This window comes from Eschrichtius robustus, chromosome 12 (genome assembly GCF_028021215.1).
Source record: "Eschrichtius robustus isolate mEscRob2 chromosome 12, mEscRob2.pri, whole genome shotgun sequence".
NCBI lineage: Eukaryota > Metazoa > Chordata > Mammalia > Artiodactyla > Eschrichtiidae > Eschrichtius > Eschrichtius robustus.
Genome location: NC_090835.1, coordinates 26,199,390 through 26,220,280, shown reverse-complemented (window position 1 = coordinate 26,220,280; position 20,891 = coordinate 26,199,390). Strand labels below are relative to the sequence as shown.

General features: G+C 40.7%; 1 protein-coding gene across 4 annotated transcripts; it reads right to left on the bottom strand.

The window, feature by feature from the left end:
* Positions 1-104: 104 nt before the first annotated feature.
* On the bottom strand, positions 105-19,828 carry THOC7 (THO complex subunit 7). Of its 4 annotated transcripts, none has more exons than XM_068557538.1 (8): positions 19,787-19,828; positions 6,199-6,316; positions 5,307-5,434; positions 4,924-5,010; positions 2,431-2,488; positions 1,609-1,675; positions 1,453-1,522; positions 105-743 (listed from the first exon to the last, which is right to left on the bottom strand). In XM_068557538.1, exons 3-8 carry the CDS (start codon positions 5,413-5,415, stop codon positions 676-678), a joined length of 459 nt encoding a protein of 152 aa, XP_068413639.1. In that variant the 5' UTR covers positions 5,416-5,434; positions 6,199-6,316; positions 19,787-19,828; the 3' UTR covers positions 105-675. The 4 variants fall into 4 exon arrangements, with proteins under 4 accessions (XP_068413639.1, XP_068413638.1, XP_068413640.1 ...); XM_068557537.1 differs by lacking the exon at positions 19,787-19,828 and adding an exon at positions 19,161-19,319; XM_068557539.1 differs by lacking the exon at positions 19,787-19,828 and adding an exon at positions 18,783-18,979.
* Between the last annotated feature and the right edge of the window lie 1,063 nt (positions 19,829-20,891).

Genomic DNA, 20,891 nt, shown 5'->3' with positions numbered 1-20,891 from the left:
TGCAAGACTCTTGAAAATGACTCCTACAGAACAAAACGAAAGAGAGAAAACATTTCAACAAAACATTTAACAACCACATTGCTGAAGTATTAAGGACAGAGATCTAGAAAGTAATGCATATTGATTTACTTTGCATCTTGTAATTACCTCTGATATCAGTGAATGTCATGGAACCTCTCCCACAATAAGCATACACCACAAACATTTTGTACATAATTTCATAAGTTCACAGCCCTCCTGAGAGCCTATTCATGGACTTCATTTTCAAAAGTGGTAACGATTTCCAGAAATTGACTAATTTTCTCAGGTACATCCTAGAAATGCCACCTTCTCACTATCTTCCACTTATTTTGTGAGCAAATCAATGTTACCAGTTAAAAACTACCTAGAATACCAATGAGCACTAACATATCTGGCTTGAAAATATTTCATTAAACATTTTTGGATGTTGCTTCCTATCTTTTAAGTATAAAAAAGGCATTTCAATAAAAACAAATATTTAATGAAGTCATCTCCCTTTGTGTGAAGAAATATGAATGAACTGTGCATTAAAATTTAAAAGCAACGTAGTTCACTGCCAAAACTTTAAATGTCTCAAGAGCACAACAAATTCTGAACACACTAAGATCATGTTGCTACTTCAATATTCTTGGGAATGGTGAGTGATTAGTTGGTCTATGGTTTAGGATCAGTTTCCATGCTTGTTTCTTGAGCTTCTTCTACCTCTGAGAGCTTTTCATCATCTGCAATTGAGAAAGAAACATAAAACTTTAATCAAATTTGCTTAAATTATATGTTTAATGAATACATGAAAACACTTTTATCCTTTATTAGCGAATATATTTAAAGCAAAAATGGCAAAATGGCAGCCTATGACTGTAATTGACCCACACAAGTGGGTTTGGTTTTAAAAGTCCTGTTTTGGTTGTTGTTATTAGTTGAATCAAAATGCAAAATTTATGTGATAGACTTCACTTTAAAAAAAAAAATCTAGGTCTTAGGCTTTTTTGCAAACAATCAGAAGATCAGATAACACAAAAATTGACTCTAGTCAATACAAAGAGCAAGTCCCCTGGTCCCTAAAGCACCTAGTTCACTGAGAATGCAAATGTGTTTATGCATTGATTATTTCATTCACTTATTGCCTGCCTGGGTCCTGAATTGTTACTTTATAGCAATATACTACAGTAAACCAAGAACAGTTCCAAATCTATCATGCTTAAATTTCTCTTAATTTACAAACCACTAGACAGGTATTCAAATCATACATATTCAGGCTTTTCTGCATATAATCAGAAAGATGAACAACATGAGTACCTTCTAATGTCATCCAGCTACACTCCTGTTCTGAAACTGAAGGTGCACTCTCTCTAAAATGTATATTTTAGAAGACATGCCTCTGATCATTTAAAAATCTTCATACACATTCATTCTGCGACTCTTGTTACTTACTTTCCAGTGTTTGCTGAAGTTCATGGATGGTACTAAGAAGAACATGAAACTGTTTCCTTCTCAATTCTAGCTGTGTTAATAAGAAAAAAAATTAATACACATTGATCTATAAACCTATACAGAACACAAAGGCTAACATATATCACATGCAAATACCTTATCTTCAACACTTTCTTTAATATGTGAAAGATGCTCTAATTCTTTTCCCAGAGCCTCTAGTTCCCTGAAAAAAATAAAATAGTGTTATATTTTGCTAATTGGGGGAACAATTCATAATTAATATCTAACTTTTTAGTTACTAAATAGTATTTATTTTAAAAATAAAAGATAAGGAGTTACAATACTCCATTATGATGAGACTTTTAAAACTAAGGGTGATTTCTTAACTTCTAAATATGCACTAATTTTCATTAAAATTAAATTTTAGATAACTTTTAAAGTATAGAAAAACTTGATAACAGGGTATCAAACCCCAAGAGATGGTAACTTTTAACATTTTGTCATACTTATTTCAAGTCTTTTTTTTTTTTTTTGGTAAATTGCAGATTAACTTGAAATACCCTTTGAACTTTACCCCTAGTCCTCTGAACCAGGCCTTTTTCTCCTCCTCTCCTCCCCATTCAGGCAATCACTATATCATTCTAATCCTTTTTTACACATATATTTGTATCTCTAAATAATATACAGTATAAGTATATAATATTTGGGGGGCTCTAACTTTTATAAATGGTTATTATTCTGTATGTATTTCCAAAACTTAGGAATAATTTAAAATTCATTGCATATGTCTTCTGTTATTCTTTCACTAATTGTTTTTGAGATCTGTGTTTAAAAAGTGTTTATCTAGTTAATTCTTTTTATTGAAGATCGGGCTCCTCCTTTTGATGATGTACTCCCACAAAAATGGAATGCATAGACTAGTATGTAAACATTTACGTATAAAGATTAGTTCCTTTCAGAGTAAAACTCTGAACTTACTTTAACGTCTCATGCCTGTCTGGATGACGCTGGATCACTTTTGCCAATGCATCATATTCTGAAAGATACAAAAATGTTTACTAAAATAAGGTTTTTTGAACCTTGTTATCAAACCAAAATGTCTAACATCACAAATCTCTCCTAATCACTTTCTTAGTACAAAAAGAAGTGGAAACACTGAAGGATGGACAGAGTATCGTCAGTTTCTCTTGCTTCAATTATAATTTCAAGGATACATGACTTCAAAGGTATTCCAAACAAGGATTTATACCTCCACTCTGTTCTTCCATTTACCTATGCCTGGGCAGAATACAAGAGGCTAGCATAAACGTGAGTGAACTTAAGTCATTATTGATCATCAAGTGAACTGATTCTGAAGAGGATCTTATTCCCTATTTGCCCAGCAAATAGAAGATCAGCAAGGTCTATATATCTATATATCTATCTCCTACCATTAATTTCAGATCTTAGACAACAGAAAATTATACTTCTCACTCATTTCAAAGGTAAAGATCTCATAAACTTAGAAATGATTTATAGTTCAGGAACTTTGTTTCTGCTCCACTGAGAACTCCAAGATAAGTCATGTATCTCCTGTTAAGTTTTCCTATGAAATGATATGTGGCACATTTATTTAAAAGTCTCTTTAATCAATAAAAATACTGTAAATTGACATTAATTCTTAAGTAAGTTGGTATATCCTGCTCTAAATTGGCCACTGCAACCTGACCACATGCATTTTAGACTGAATTCAAAAACCATCTTTTAAAAATAAGGAATTAGGAATTAAATGTCATCTTAATTAGCTCATTAAAAAGTAAAATTCAAGAGTCATGTACCACAATGTTCATTGCAGCTCTATTTACAATAGCCAGGACATGGAAGCAACCTAAGTGCCCATCGACAGATGAATGGATAAAGAAGATGTGCCACATATATACAATGGAATATTACTCAGCCATAAAAAGAAATAAAATTGAGTTATTTGTAGTGAGGTGGATGGCCCTAGAGTCTGTCATACAGAGTGAAGTAAGTCAGAAAGAGAAAAACAAATGCAGTATGCTAACACATATATATGGAATCTAAAAAAAAAAAAAGGTTCTGAAAAACCTAGGGGCAGGACAGGAATAAAGAGGCAGACGTACAGAATGGATTCGAGGACATGGGGAGGGGGAAGGGTAAGCTGGGACGAAGTGAGAGAGTGGCATGGACATATATACACTACCAAAATAGATAGCTAGTGGGAAGCAGCTGCATAGCACAGGGAGATCAGCTCGGTGCTTTGTGACCACCTAGAGGGGTGGGATAGGGAGGGCGGGAGGCAGATGCAAGGTGGAGGAGATATGGGGATATATGTATATGTATAGCTGATTCACTTTGTTATAAAGCAGAAACTAACACACCATTGTAAAGCAATTATACTCCAATAAAGATGTTAAAAAAAAACAAACAAAAAATGCAAAAAAAAAAAGTAAAATTCATTGTTTTGGCAATCAGTGTATTAATTGGATATAAGTGTGATTTTTAATAAAAAATTTTGGGGGTTACAGTGTAAAAAAAAGAAAAAACAAAAAAAACCCCCCTAAGTCATAAAACCCCACAACTCCAAAATAGCCATTAACATTTTCTATATCCTTCTAGTTTTGCATTTATATGTCACAATTGTGACTACATATTATATTTTTTATCTTTCTTTCAATTTACATTATAGGAGGAACAATGCTCTGCCATTAAAATTATTTTGAAATAGTTGTTATGGACTAAAATAAGACAGACGCTAAATAAAAACAAGAGATCAGAACAAAACTAAGCTTTATCTTTCCTCTTATTAGAAATTTAGGCAGATTGTAAATGTTTGCTTGCATTGTGCTTAATAAAAATTGACTGGGCTTATGGACTTCCTTGGTGGTTAAGAATCCGCCTGCCAATGCAGAGGACACGGGTTCGAGCCTTGGTCCGGGAATATCCCACATGCCGTGGTGCACCACAACCCCCGTGCGCCTAGAGCCTGTGCTCTGCAACAAGAGAAGCCACCACAAGGAGAAGCCCACGCACAGCAGTGAAGACCCAACGCAGCCATAAATAAATTTATATATAAAAAAAAATTCACTGGGCTTAAATTCTTTTCTGTTTTTTGAAAGTAGTTCCATTAAACAAACAAAAAAACAACAAACAAAACCCTAAATAAATTACCTTTGCTCATTAACCATAACACTATTTAGGCAAAGGGATCTGAGTACAGTAAACAAAAAACAAATAAAATACTTGTTTAATCAATACAGTCCAACAACAACAAAAATTTTTTTCAGCATGACCTCCTTCTCTGCTATTTTAAAGAATAATATAGTTTTAAAGAATTAAGTTTAACTCATAATTCTTTTTTATAATTCAGGTTGATTCTAGCTGAAGGTTTCCCCTCACAATGTTAAAAACTGCATGAAAATACTAGTCAGTAATAAAGTATTTGCACACTAAATCCCACAAAACCCTTACCTTGGCGATTTTTTCGTATTCGTTTTGCTTGAAGAATTTGCTTTTTGCACTCAGCAATTTTTTCATGTGCTCCAGCAATGCTACATTCTATATAAAAGGTTATTTTTTTTAAAGATAGTTATAACAACATGTATAATCTCCACCCATTTTCAATTTTAAAATATGTTTTTAAATTAAGTTTCATTGCTAATAAAATAGATGCTGGCATTTAAAAAATAGCTGTAACCCAAAGTATTACATATCATTTTAGAATACATTCTTTCAATTAATGTTGTTATTGTTATTATTTTACCACTAACCAAAGAAAAATATTAGCAGATATTATTTCCCTTAGACCATAAAAATTACAATTACAGATAGAAACAACAATTAAGTTTCCTTACCTATTTCTTTGTAAATTTTTTCATAATTTTCCATTTCTCTGAGATTCATATCATACACCAGCAAAGTTTTGCCCATTGAAAATTCACATTGGGACAGTGTGCTCAGCATACGTTGGTACTGGCTGTATCTAACAAAAAAAAGAGAGAAAGAGAAAAAAGATGTTTGTGGATTTCCAGTTGAAGTATTATAATGCAGGCACAGATTTGCCAAGTAAATTATACCAGGTTCTGAGAGAATAATTTTCTTTATTTAAAAAAAATTTAGAATATCTGTCCCTTATGTTTTCTTTTTCCAAATGTGGTTTACTTGAATTTATAAACTGTATCAGTTACAAATGCAAAGATGGGACTGTAGATCTTAGCAATATAAGCTTAATTCAAACAACTATTTGTTGAATTTTGTTTAAAATCCTTTTTAAAATGTTTTAATTAAGATGGTTTTTATCTTCACAATTCTGTTCTCATAATTTTTTCACTCTATACAATTATTTATCTGTGTGAAAAGCTAATTCAAATGATGAAAAAAATTTTAAGTTAAAAAAATTATCAAAAATATAAAACCTTGCAGCAACTTTTATTAGTATGTTAAAAAAAGAAAAAATTTCATTTAGATATTTTGTCTTACTAAACACTTATCTGCTTTTAAAAGTGACCAAAGTAATGAGTCTGAATTTCGCCTTCATTGCTTACCACTATGCCTTCTGCACATTTTAATAAACATAAAGCAGGCCTCTGAAGAGAAGGCCAGAAAAGTCTACTCTGGATTAACAGAGAGTTGACTCCATTGGACATTTAAGGTGAGTGAAAATTTGAAATATTAACAGGACTGTATATATGGTCTAAAAAAATCACACCAGGACATTAGTATAGAAACAACAGCAAAATGAAATACCCCTCTTCCTGGGATCCAGAGTTGCACCATTTAATGAAACTTTTCACTAGTAGATTAATTCTCCGATCATCTCCAGCGCCATCTCCATCAATTAGGAGACGCTTCCGTATGACTTCGTCTGGAGGAAAGAACAATGTGAATTAAAATGACTGTCTGGCTCTTGTTAACTTTCGGGGAAAATAACCAATACCATTACTCATTCATTAATCCAAAAGAAAATTATTGAAATGTAAGTGTACTTAATGCCACTGAACTGTACATTTTAAATGATTAAAACGTTGAATTTTGTTAGGTTTTACTATCATATATATATATGGAAAGTTATTAAGTGTTCGTGTCAGGCACTGTTTTAGGGGCTAGGGTTATAGCAGAAAAAAGCCTTGCCCTCACAGAACTGGCATTCTACTGCCGGATTGTTGAGTAGAAATAATTTTCGGGTACTACCAGGGAAATAAGCCAATAATTTCTTGGAGAACTTTTTTTTGAAAAACCTGTTCAGACAGAAGGAAGTCTAAAGCATTCATGTCTCTGACTAGTGTGAGGTACTGGTAAAAGGAAAAGAAAGAAAAGATTTAAAAGATGTAGTGGCAGAATAGGAAAAGAGAATGAGATGGGTCAGAGAAAAAGGAATAGGTTTGTTGGTTTTTTTTTTAAGTGTAATTTTTAAAATAAATTTATTTTATTTATTCATTTTTGGCTGCGTTGGGTCTTCGTTGCTGCACAAGGGCTTTCTCTAGCTGTGGCAAGCAGGGGCTACTCTTGGTTGTGGTGCGCGGGCTTCTCATTGCGGTGGCTTCTCTTGTTGCGGAGCACAGGCTCTAGGCCTGCGGGCTTCAGTACTTATGGCACACGGGCTCAGTAGTTGTGGCTCACGGGCTATAGAGCACAGGTTCAGTAGTTGTGGCGCACGGGCTTAGTTGCTCCACGGCATGTGGGATCTTCCCAGACCAGGGCTCTGAACCCGTGTCCCCTGCATTGGCAGGCAGATTCTTAACCACTGCACCACCAGGGAAGTCCCCAAAAAAGTGTAATTTAGTTATTACATCTGTAATGTTTCTTTCCCCATGAGGACTTTTTTTTTTTTTAATAAGTCTGTCTCATTTTTGTTCCAAGGAAAAGAAAAAAGAGAAAAAGGAATAGAAAAGCAGTGCAGATGATAATGATGAGTAACAGGTGGGGCCCCAAAGGGTCTGCCTGGCAGCCCTGACCTAGTGTTCTTCCTGGACAAGATAATGCTGGATCATAACAAGAGAAACGCAAATTGAAACCACAATAAGGTATCATTTTCATCTATCATATTGGCAAAGATCAAAGACCTGATAATCAGTGATGGCAAAGGTGTTGAGAAATCGCACTTACGCACACTGATGGAATGCAAACTGGTACACTCTTTGCAGGGCAGCTGGCCAATAAGACAATATTCAAAACGCACATACCTTTCTGACCCCATTATTCCAGTTCTAGGAATTCATCCTATAGATACATGTGCACCCATGCACAAAGATAAATGTAAAGGGACGTTCTTAACGGTGCTGCTTGTGGTAGAAAGATTGCAAACCTAAACATTCACCAGTAAGACTGGGTAAATTATGAAACATTCATTAAATGTAATAATATGCAGCCAGGAGAATAGTGTGGATGTATATACTGATATCAAAAAAATCTCCTTAGATATGTTAAATAAAATGAAAACAAAACAGGTGCAGAGAAACACATAGTTTGCTGCCATTGTGTAGAAAAGGAGGCCATGTGTGTATATGTGCGCCCATCACATATATATGTGTTTGTGTGCTCAGAGAATATCTTTGGAAGAATCCACAAGAAACTGGTAACAGTGGCTGTTTCTGGTGAGAGGGATTACAGATATAGGATGAGAAGGGATTTAATTTTTATATGACTTTGTAGGATTTCTTGGTTTTTTACCATATGCGTGCATCTAAAAAAAATAATTTTTAAAGTGTGAATAATTCCTGGAGAGCCTGCAGGATGAATACAGCAAAATCTTTAAACAATAGTTCCTGTGTGTAGGCAGAAGCATTTCTGAGCGCAGGTGCAACAGAGATAAACTTTGGAAGGCAGATGGCTTCAGTTTTAAAATCTATTCTGTGACATCAGATAAACATTTTTAGAATTAGGTATTGTTCTCAGAGTCATGGCTTTGACAGATGGCTCAAGCTACAGATTCATCAAGTGTTTTAATTTTACACTTTAAAATATAAACTAATGCTTTCTGTATTTAACCACCAACAATGTTATTTGAGGAGACTAAGGACAAAACACAGTCCTTGAAGAGATTAAAATGCAGAAAATGAAATTGATTTTCTAAAATCACAAATGTTTTAACTTTGTTAAAAGTAAACATTCAGTGGGTGAGCAATCCAGTGGTCAATTGAGGCTGTTTAGTTTCTTTTTGATCTTCTTATCTCTAATCTTCCAAGCCCCCAAGAAACCCCATCTTCCTCTCAGATACCCCAGCACCCTACTTTATTGAGGACCAGGGATTTCAAATGTAAATGAATTCAGGGAATAGGGAGTAGGGAAATTGAGGAGTAAGTACCTACAGGGGGAAGCTATTACCAGAGCTGGCTTTTCAAGAGATTTTTAAAGTTTGGTGACTAACCAAAAATGTTTCAAATACATTTTGTGATCTTTTCAGCTGTATGCTTAAGATCCGCGTACTTTTTATATATGTATGTAATATCCTAACTACAGAAAAATGTTTAAAGCATTGTACAGGCCAAATAAACTTGGGAAAAAGGTTCGTCAGGGCCCATCCTATGTCTTGTTCATTCTGTTTCCTCTCCAGCCTCTCACAGTGTCTTTACATTTCTGATGCTCAATAAAGATTTTTAAATTGGATTTGTGGTGCCTGCCTGGGACCATCTGCCCTCCAAAGAGTTTGTCTCAATAAAACACTAACAAGGACGAGCAGCAACCATCTTATTTTCAGGTCCATAGCAGAGATTTCCCTTCTTGTACAAAAGACCTGAATATTTGATCAATGAGCCGATGTGTCCGTAGGTACCGGACTAAGTTCTGAGGACAGGAAGTAAAGACCTGAGCTCCTTCACTCTAGTTGGAGAAGTAACACCCATATGAATACACACACACACAGAGCAGGCTGTGATTGTTAAATGAGTGACACAGACACACAGCAGGAGATTAAGAGGAGAGCTTCCTTTAGCTTGGGGGGAACAGGGAAAGAGGATTTTGAGCTGCTCTTTTGATACTTGAAAATCATCAGTCAAAAAAGCCAAACGGCATTTTAATAGTATCTATCTAAATTTCAAATAATATGTACTCTTTGACCCAAATCTCCTAGATATACTTGCCTATATGCAATATGACATGTTCGTCAACAGGGGGTTAGATAAATTTCGGCATAAGAATATGATGGAATACTAAGAAGCGATAAAAAACAAAGAATGAGGAAACATCTGTGTACTGGGAGAGAGAGAGACCACTTAATACAACTTGTTAAAAGAGTAAGGTGAAGAATCATATTTATGGCATGCTTCTTTTCATATAAAAATGGGGGGAAATAAGAATATATATTCATGTGTTAATATTCACATAGATATCCTGGAATGATATACAAGAAACTAATAAAAGGGGTTACCAAGGAATTGGGGCAGTGTCAGTTGGGGAGCTGGAGGACAGGCTGGAAGATGGGGAAATATTTTTTATATTATTTGATTTTTTAACCATATAGGTACCCAAAATCTGTTAGCTGTTGTTTGAAAAAGCAAGCAAGCTATAATTGTGATGATGGTATCATAGGTGTCTGTATATGCCCAAATGCATCAAATTGTACACAATATGCGTAGTTCTTTGTATATCAATTATACCTCAATAGAGGTGTTAGAAACAAAGAAAGCAAGCTAAAGTTGTTTCCCTACTCCCCATCCCCAGCCCCAGCAGGCAGGGAGAAAGCTGTGAGCTAAGGCAGAGGTGTGGAATGCAAGGCTGGATCTGGCTGTGAGTACTCTAGGACAATAGGGAGGCTGGATGTGTGTGAAGACAGATATCGAGACCCAAGGTCATAAAGGCAGTTAGAGGTCAGATTATGGGAGTCCACACTAGTAAATGCCATCCTGGTAGACTTAGACCTTCCTGGTAGGCAACAAGTTGGAGTTGCTGAAGATTCATGGCTGGACTTTCTAGGAGGATCAAGTTGAGGGCAGTGTACAAAATGGAACGCAGCTGTGAAGCACCTAGGAGGCTACCAAAGCATACGCAGTAGGAGCTAAAATGCCATAAATTAAAGCAGAGATTAAAATCGCAGGTCCTGGAAGGCAAATTACGAAAGGCAGGGGCCAGGGCCAACACTGATCGGCACGAGGAGGAGTGCAGTCTGATGAGTTCTGGTAGCACGGGGGATTCGCTGTCCAGGCATTCACGGGTCTTTCTCCTACTTCAGTCCTGTCCCTCTTTTGTCTACAGAGCATTTCTTCACAGCCAGACCCTGGGCCAGAAGTCAAAACCTGGGTCCAACATTCTGGCTAGTCCACAGTGTTTACTTTGTATTTGTGACCAACTTTTAACTTCACCTGTAAAAATGGGACTAAAACTAAAACTATCCACTTCATAGGACTGCTGTGAAACTTTATGGAAATAAAAGTGTACAGAGGAGCATGATGCCTGTTCATTGTAGGAAAGAAAAAAAGGGGAAAAAAAGTTATTCTTATCTTCATGTTAAATTTAATTCACAACTTAATGTTAAAAAGTCAGTACATGTTGGAGATATATCTATAGATACATCTATATACCCATGTAGATATATATTATGCATACAAAGTTTTGTCCAGTTATGATTTCTCACAAATTTGCTTGTCTCAAGCTTTGTGCTGTAAGGTCACGATATTTCTAGCTTAAACTGCATAGGCAGTTGCTGCCTAGGAAATTCTCTGGGGATGAGGATGACTGAAATAACATACATAAAGTACAGAGCACAGTTCCAACAGCAACAAAATAAAACCAAAGGGTAAGTTGCCAGTTTGAAAACAGCCTCTGTTCTTTTTAAATTTAAAGATGGCCAGCTGCTGACGGTTCCCAGCGTGTATGACACCAACATTGTTATTTTTAATGGTACCTCCTCAATTAGCTCTAGATGGAACACACCTAAACATGTTCTGTTTACTATATACATTGACTTCATAAATTATTATCATGCTGAAACTCTCTGTAAGCAATCTGCATGCTAATATTAATCCTGGCGGGCCTTGGTCCACCTGTAAAAATGGTGAAGATGGCTTAGAAACTATTTCAGTGATGTTATCAACATCATTCCTCAGTTGTCCCAATTACTTTCTTAACTGACTACGAGGATCAAAACCATCTGGGAAAAGCCTTGAAAGCAAAATACCTAACATCTGCTCTGAGAGTGGTGGTTTTCCACCTAATTTTAGGCTCGTAGGAAGATTTCTTACTGGATTCAGTTATATGTGTGCCATAATTATACCTACAAAATGTCTGCCATTCAAAAATCACTTTCAAATCAGTTATGACACATGCATGGCGATAAGCAAATATTTACTCAAAAAACTGGGATGTATTTTAGACCCTTTCCTGTCTTACATGCCACTTTCTACCTAAAAGAAATACGTCAAAAAGTCCTTTTAAAGGGTTAGACTTTAATGCCCAATTTTCCATAAACAGGCTGGAAGAAATGACTGCTTTACAGTCACTAAACCAACGCTCCATTTCCAAGCCTCTGGTTGGCTGACACAGCCATCTTAGGAATTTTCTCATTTTAGTGTGGAAAGGACAATCTCTCCTAAACCCAGACTAACACTGCTTTCAAAACCCCTAATTGTTATAAAGTGGCTATTAAAACCTTGATTACAAAACAAGTTTTCATACCCTCTTGGAGCAAATACTGAAAAAAGGAAAGAGAAAAACAATTTGGAAGATAATGGTGGGCCAAGTTCCAAAACACTTACTTTAGGGACATGTCAAGGCTTGACAACCAGTGATAAGAGCCTGTTATGTACCTTCCTCCTAGGGCTAAGCTACTGTCAAGTGTGCCCGCCGATCTGCTAGACCGCACAGCCCCCGATCTCACCTGCTTTCAAGAAATAGCAATTCTGTGATCTAACAGTGAGGATCAACATTTCTTTTCTGAAGGCAGTTTAGCAAGAAATTCTGCAGGCACACAAACACACCACTGGCTTTTTCTTGGTGTTCCTAAACACTCTGGATCCAAACTGAAAACCACAGGAAGGGATAACTGGAGATAAGATTACACAGGAAAAAACAGCTAGCTACTAGGAAACCAATGTAGCAATATGTATTTTAATTAAGAATACATATACCCTTGACCTGTCTTCTAGAAATGAGTCCCACAAGTGTACAAAGACAACTATGCAAATATCTCCAGTCATACTATTTGTAAGAGTAAAAAACAGAAAATAACAAAAAATGTTTACAAGGGGATTAATTTAAAAAAAAATAACAATATCACAAAAGAATAAGGTAGAAAAAGCTCCAAAAGAACTCAAAGATGTATCATTAATTATGGAAGTATAGTTCAAAAGAGCACGTAAACATTTGTGTAAAACTTTATATGCGCATACCGGCACACCAACTAACATATACATAATGCTTATAATATGCTAAGTTATCCTCACAAGAGCCCTACAAAGTGGATATTACCCCCATTTACCAATGAAGGAACTGAAAGTTACTTGTCTAAATTAAATGCCACAAGCAGTAAGGAGTAGAGCTGGGACTCAAACTCAGGAGCTTGACGCCCGAGAAGGTGTTTTTTGCCTTTTATGGCATTTAAAAATCATTCTGGAAGGGTACACAAAAAAACACCTTACACTAATTACCTCTGGGGAGTGGGATTAGCAGTGGAAGGTGAAGAGGGGAAGGTTTTCACTTGTCGCTTGGTGCATTTCTTCTTGAATTTCCTGACGTGTATTATTTGTCTTCCTCACGGTATCAACAGTCGTTATCTGGATAGAGAGCTTATTGCTCATTTTGAGGTATTTTTCTTCACTTTTTCTGTATTAAAAATTCTCATCAGTGTTCTTTAATAAATCTATGATGTGTTAACAAGAAAAAAGAAAACTGGCTTGACTTGACCTATTAACTAGAGGAGAGACTAAGGCCATGTAAAAACAACGTGTGTGTAGATTCCTCTTAAGAGTCATCACTAGATCACCATCGCTTATGGGTTATTAAGCTGAATTACGTATATCCCATTGTGTTGGATTCCTCCTGGTAAAATAACACCTAGCCCCTCCTTTCAAGAAGCTTAAAATCATTAAAACAACTTTTAAGGCCAACAATATTAAGACACAAAGAGGTCAGGTGGAAAGAATAAATAAGATGGTTTGATTCTTCCATGTAAATATGGATTTCTCGGGAGACACTTAGGCCCAGTCTAAATAAATTGCTGATATCAAAGTAAATTACATAAACCAAAATTAAATTAAACATTAAAAAAAGAAAAGGAAAAAAATGAATGTTGAGGGCCTTTGTTTTTCTCTAGATTTATTTAAACGTCTAGAGTATGGCCCTAATAAAGTCAAGGTTGAAAGTCCAATCTTGCTTTGAGATACCTTTTATCTTGGCTAAAGAAGTATTATTTTATATTTGAACTGCTTCAGAAACCCCTGTGCTGGGACCACAGATGAGGGCACAAAGTGGGCAAATCCATTGGCACTAGTGAAAAAAAAAGCCAAGCAAACTCCTTGGCCACAAATGTCTAATTAACTTTGGATCAGCAATTGAGATTGGAATAGCGGCAGCAGCAGACACTTAGCGTTTGTACACTCCTTTATTTGATGACCATACCTCTTGTTTGTTTCCTTTCACTCTGAAAAGTGTCCTCGTTTGGACAATCAATTAAATGGTCACTCAACTTCGAAGTGCTTTACATATATTAATCACGCTTCCTCCTTGAAAACACCCTATAAAGTATGATTATCTTCCTTTTACAGATGAGTAGTGTCACCTCTGCAGTCAGAGGAATATATACACAATTACATTATTAGAAAAGTCATACTGCCGTTCCATTATTCTGTCATATTGTTCATGGGCATGTTAAAAACCATTATTTCAAGTTTTAACAAGCATATTATCCATGCATGACACTTTCTAATAAACAACAACAACAACAAAAACACTGTCAAAACCAACAAGCTCTATGAAATGGAGTGTACAGCCACATCCCGCTCCCCACCCCCCTTCTCCTCTCCCATCTGTTGCTCTGGCATATCAAGATATATACCTAATGTTCTCTGTACTGAAAAAAGTGCTTCTGAAACGCTTTCTATCAGGGTACTAACACTGTTTAACACCCTTTAAATTAACACATACAAAATACAAACTGTGAACATAGTTTAAATTAACAGTAACAACATCTAAACTGTTTTCCAGTTAGCCAGAATGCTGGGGTGGCAACAGAGGAGGAGAGAGAATGGCTTTGCCAATAACTAGCTATATGACAGTAAGCCACTAACTTCCCAGGACTTCCACTTCATCGTCCATCTAAAGGCGACAGTATTGGTGATAATATTTATAGCTCAGTATCTATAGGTAACAATATAGCGTCTCTCTCCTTCCCTTTGAGGAGGGCAGTTCCTCCAATTAACCAACGTGTCCTTGTACAGGAAACAGAGTTTCTCCTCAAGGGCTCCCAGTCCAATTGGATATGCAAACCCAGATGTAAGGACTACATGAAGGCACGGCACCTTGCCAGGCACTCAAACTTGGAAGAGGACATCAGCCCTCCTCTAGTCTCCAGAGACAGGTATTGGAACTTCTTCAAGACCTTTTCAGGAGGATGACAGAAATATGGAGGCCACACACTCCTCAGTCCTCTCCACTGTCATGTCATCATCCTAATCCAAGCCCACCTTGTCTCTCACTTGGAGTACTTCTTGTTGGCCTCCCTGTTTCCATTCTTGCCTTCCTAGAATCCATTCTCTATACAGCAACCCAGAATGATCCAAAAGATGTATCGTATCACTAACTCTTCTGCTTGAAACCCTCCCATCACTTCCGAGTGGCCACAGAAGACAACCTGATCTCCTTTCCATGGCCTGCAAGGCTCTGTTTATTTCTCTGACCTCCTTTTGTATCCCACCCGTCCTGGTCCACCTGGATCCAGCCCCGGTGGCCTTCCCTATCTTCCTTAAAGGGCGCAGAGCTTGTCTGCACCTCAGGCCTTTGCACTAGTTGTTGCCTCTATCTGGAATACTTTCCTTGGCTCTTCACGCAGTGGACCCCTTCAGGTCTTATCGTAAACACCACTTATCAGAGGTCACACCTGAGCACCTGATTTTAACCTAACTCTCCACAGCTCTCCCCCATCACTCTCTCTCTTATTGCATCCAGTTCATTCTCAGAACCAAATTATGCTCTTTCTCAGAAATCATCTGACTTACTTACTTGATTGCATGCTGTTGCTTCCCTCCCCCAAGTAAGAGTCGGGCCTTCCTCTATACAGTCTACTGTTATAACCAGCACTGTGCTTGGGAGGCATGTAATAGATATTTACATTATGTATCACTCACTCCTGCTTGATTCTTACCAAAAGCTCAGCTGAGGAAAATCAAGTTTACCGAGATTACCTAAAGAAGTTGTGGCTTGTCCTTTCCTCTGTGGTCTAGATAATTCTTAAAGCAAAAAAAGCCAAAAAACCTTGCTCTGAAGTAAGGCAGACCAGAAGAGCTATTCACCTAAACCACATGGTCTATCTGCTTTGGAATGCCTTTCTAAGTTGTGATTTAGCCTTCTTTGACCTAGTAAGGCATGTGCTAAGAAACAGCTTTATGATCCTCAGTGCTGAAAAGAGGTTAAGGATATGACACTGGCTTTTCTTTATGAGGACCCTAAAGAGAAGCTTATTTTTTAGTGTTTAAATTTAAAAAAAACCAAACACTGCTTGTCCTGGGTATCTAATGTTGCTTTTCTGCTCTCATGAAAACTAGATCACAGGATGGCCTAGGTCCTGCCTCTTGGTATGGACAGCTACGGAAACAAGTCACTTGCACCTTTAATTAACATACAGATTTGACCCACTGATTACAAGGATCACCCCGCTTCTAACTTCCTCTTGTTTTTTACTAGTCTTGATCTTCTTTTTGCCTTGTTTCCTCATCCATTTATTTTAACGTTTTCTCATTATAATGAGCTGCTTTAAATATTTTCTGGAATATGCCATATAAGTAAATTAAGTATTAAGGGCTACAGCAGAAATATACATAAGATAATATGGTTAATAGGTGAAAGATCAACTGGTTAAGAGCAGAGAATATTTGATGTGAGTCCTGAAGAATAAATGGGCGGTCACCAGGCAGAAAAGGCAGGGAGTGGCAATCTGCACAGATAAAGAGAGGGAGAAGGCACAGTCCTCATCAAAGGAAAGTGGAGGAGAGGCAAGTAAACCAACTCTTACATTTAATAGTATTTACTGAATATTACTATGTATCAGAGGCAGTGCAAAGCACTTCACAACTTTTACTGCATCTAATTCTCAAAACCAGCCTATGAGGTAGACTGTATTATTATCCCCATTTACAAGGAATGAAAGTGAGGCTCAAAGAGGTTATTTAACCTGCACAAGGTCAGACTGCTTTTAAGTGGCAGAGTGAGGATTCTGATGGCCTCTTTGGATGTAGGGAGCATTTGACTGCAATCGGCGCATTTACTAGAACTCATCTTCCCTCTCCATTTCCCTTCTGACAAAACCTCTCTCTCCCCTGCCGTTGTCTACTTCAATGAATAGAGAAGTAGCACTAATAAGCACATAGTCACTCCCATCAGAAACCAGGGATAGTCCTCGGCCCTTCCCCTCACATCCATTCAATCTCCTGACATTTGACCTCATAAATTTCTCTCCCACCTGTCTACTTCTCTGCAGTCCCTCTTGGTCCCAGCCTCCATCATCTCTCACTAGGACCATGGCAGCTGTAGCTGAGAGACAGGATGCACAAGGGGGAAGAGGAAGAACTCTGAGCCAGACTGCTTGATGTGGAGCTCAGGCTCTATAACTTGCTACCTGTACAACCTGGGGCAAGTTACTTCACCTCGTTGTGTCCCAGTGTCATCTGTAAAGTGGGGATAATAATTAGAACATGCTTGACATACTAACAATACTATATAGATGTTAGAAAGGAGAGAGGCCACTTAACTCCTCACTTTCCCTTCCCCTCATCATTACTCACATAGTAGAGTGTGGTGGTTGTTTTTGATGCAAATCTGATAACATCCCACCAATGCTAAAAAAACTTTTAATGGTTTCCCATTGCCCTCAAAATTTTCTGGCTCATAACTTTCTAACTTCTAGCCAACACCTACCATCTTTGAGTTCTTTCAATGCTTTGTGGCCTTTGCACAAGTAGTTCTCCACCTGGCATACCAATCCAACTACATCTAGCTATCCTTCAAAAAACGGGATTAAGAGTAACTTTTTCAGGGAGGCTTTCTGATCTCTGAGAATGGATAAGCAATCTTTGTTACATGCTTCTACAGTTCCGAACCTTGAACTTCCTCTGTAGTAACGTTTGCCACCGTGAAAACTAATTATCTCGTGTTTTTCCCACCAGACTGTGACCTCAGAGGAGGAAAAGGTCTTGCCTGTTGGTTCTGGGCTGTAAGCCCAAGGCCTAGCCCAGGTGGGATAAATATCTACTGAATAAATGAAACTGGAATGAAGTGAAGTTTTAACTGGACCTTGAAGGGACTTCACTTCATTACTCCTCATCATGATCACAAATTTGGGCCTATTACTCTTCCCCACAGTGGCCTGGTCCTTCAAGGCGTAAACTGTCTACCTCCCACTCTTTAGAAATGGCCGTTCTATAGGCATCTAAGGTTACTGGCCACTCTTTCTTCAAGGAGACCCTGCACCCCTAGGTCTCCCCTTCCCAAATGTCAAAGGCCTTCCTTACTCCTTGACTGGATACCTTCTTAGATTCTCCCTCCAGTTGCCCATCATGCTTGCCCACCTTCCCCAAGGTGTCACTCTATTTCTGCTCTCAATCTGTAGACCACCCCCTGGGCCCCTCCTTACATGGAGGGACCTCCTAAACTGTCCTCACAACTTTCCAGAAACCCAGCCCCTGCCCCTCCCCCGACTCCATTCCAGCAGACAAACCACCCTCCCCAAGACATACACACAAACGAATCTTCTAGTGTCCTGATCTACCCCAGGTGGCCCCATCCCTATACTGGCTCCTCTTAATCCCCCAGGCACAGTCCCTGACTGTCCTCCGGATACCCTGTCCACACCTACTCTTTTTAGATACTGTCCCCAGATCCCTCTCCCTACCCCCAAGCCAGGGCTAGTTCTCAGGCCTCAGTGCGATCCACCCCATTGTCTGGGGGACCTTCCCAATCTGTCCAGAGGACTCCTCCAGGTGTCACCCTCTGTGTGCTGACACCCCTGGTACTATTGTCCCGGGACTCCCTTCTTTCCGACTTGGCCCGAAACCCTCGGCCCATCCCCGGAGTTCCCACTCCCTTTCAGCTCTCCAAAGGTCCTCCGGACCCCCGGCTGCAAGGCCTCCACCCCTTCCTCCCCTTCGCCGCCCCTCGGGCCCCATCACCCCCACCCAGTGCTCCCTCACCACATCCTCCGACAGCCTGGACCCCTTCCGGGTACCATCCGCCCGCGCATAGCTGCCGGCCTCCCCGGGCCCCCACGTGTGCTCCCGGCCCCTCGACGATCCTCCCAGCGCACCCTCCCCACGCCCCGCGCGGCCTCGGGAGAGCGAGCGCGGAGTTCGCGGGGCTCCGAGGGGGACGGGGAGGGCTCCGGGGAGAGGCCCAAGGGCTCGGGGGAAGCGGCCGGGAAAGCCCGGGTCTCCGAGGGGCCCGATCGGGGAGGCCAAGGGGCTCCCGGAAGCGGCGGGGGAGACCGGGGGTCTTGGGGGAGGCGGCGGCGGGGGCCGGGGAGGCCGCGCGGCCCCGGGGAGCGGGCCGGAGCGGCAGCGAGCGGGCCTCACCGTCAGTCACGGCTCCCATGGCGTGCGCGGCGGCGGCGGCGGCGGCGGCGCAAGCTGAGGCGGCGGTTGGCGGCGGCGGAGGTCAAACTCCCACAATGCAGCCGGGTAAACAGCCATGGAGGAGGAGGCGGCGGCGCCCGCGGCCGCCCGCTCCGCCGCCTGAGCCCCGCCGCGCCGCCGCCGCCGCCGCGGGACCTGCGCTCCGCGCGCTCCCCGAACTCCCCGGGGGCGGCCGCGGCCGGCGCGTGTGGGGCGAAGCCAGGCGGGCGGTGGCGGCGGCCCCGGTGCAGCCCCGGCCTCCGCCGCCCCCCCCCCGCCCCCCGCTGCCCCCGTCCGGCCCACGCCCAGAGGCCGCCCCGGAGGCCTCCGTCAAACGCCAGGTGAGCTCGCCCGGGCGCCGCCGGGGCGGCGGGGGCCACGCGGCGTCCAAGCCCCCCGCGCCTCCCGGGGGACGGCGACCGCGGCCCCGCCGCCCCATTCCCGCTACCGCCGCTGGGGGTGGGCTCGCTCTCCTGGGGGGGGCGGGGCGCGCGGAGGGGGCGCCCTGCCCGCCTGAGCCCGGGAGTCGGGGGACCCGGGGCACAGAGGGGGCGCGGCGTGAGGGTCCCCGCGAAGTTGGCGCCCACCCGCGCCGCGGCGGGTCTCGCGCGCGGACACTTGCGCGGGGCGCGGCCGGCAAGCGAAAAAGGCCCCGGGTTCCAGGTGGCGCGGTTCCGGCCCCGGCGGCCGCCCCCTTCCCCTCGGGGCTCGGGCGGGTGCTGGGAAAGGGGGCCCGAGACATTTAGCGACCTGCGGGTGGAGTTCACGCAGCGACTGGGAGCCGGCGGCCGGCCGTCCTCCCTGGGCGCCGGAATCCCCGTCGGTGACCGGGATGGGGTGCTCTTATTTATTTTTCTGTGATTTTCAAAAACTGCCCCCATCTTAAGGGGAAGTCGAAAGTGAAGGGAGAGGGAGGTGCTCGATGAGAAACGATGCCTAGTGTGTAGAGTTACACATTTCTGGAGCACACTGCCGGTGATACTGGTATCTTTTCCCAAAAGTCACTTTGATTCAACTTCGATGGGTTTCTCGCAAATGGCAACATTTCGATGGTGAGGGGCGAGAGGAAACGAGCAGCAGCAGTCCGGCTGATTTGATCTCCAGTGGGATCGATTCAGTGAGCCGCAAGAAGCGGGTCTGAGTTTTCAACCCAGGTTTGATGTTCTATTGAGTTACTTTCTAAGATTTCTGCCCCCCAGGTGCCTCGCTTCTTCATATTAGGGATGAAGCATCTATGGAGGATGGATTTGGTTGTTTCAGTTTCCTTAAGCAAATTGGGTTCATTCTCCCGGTTTTCTCTTAGTTGTAGAGGAAGAGCTATATATGCAAATGTATGACAGTTAAGGGTGTATCACCTCTAGTGAGAAATCAGTATGCATGGAATTTTATTCGTATATATGAAGTCTAAACTTCAGTAATGCTCTTCAACAGTTATCTAAAGAGTTAGCACCTTTGACTTTTAGCACAAAGGCAAAAAAAAATTTTTTTTACCTTGAGTGAATATTTTGAGGTATAACTTGCCCTCCCCCACCGTGGGAAATCTCTCCTGGTTTTGAAAAAATATTGGCCTAAATGCTGGCTGTGCATGGGTTTGGGATCCTGTTCATTTTCTTGGTTTAGAGGAAGAGAAGACACTGTAACCAAAAGATGAATTACTTTAAATCTTAAGTACTACATATTGTAAGTTGAAGT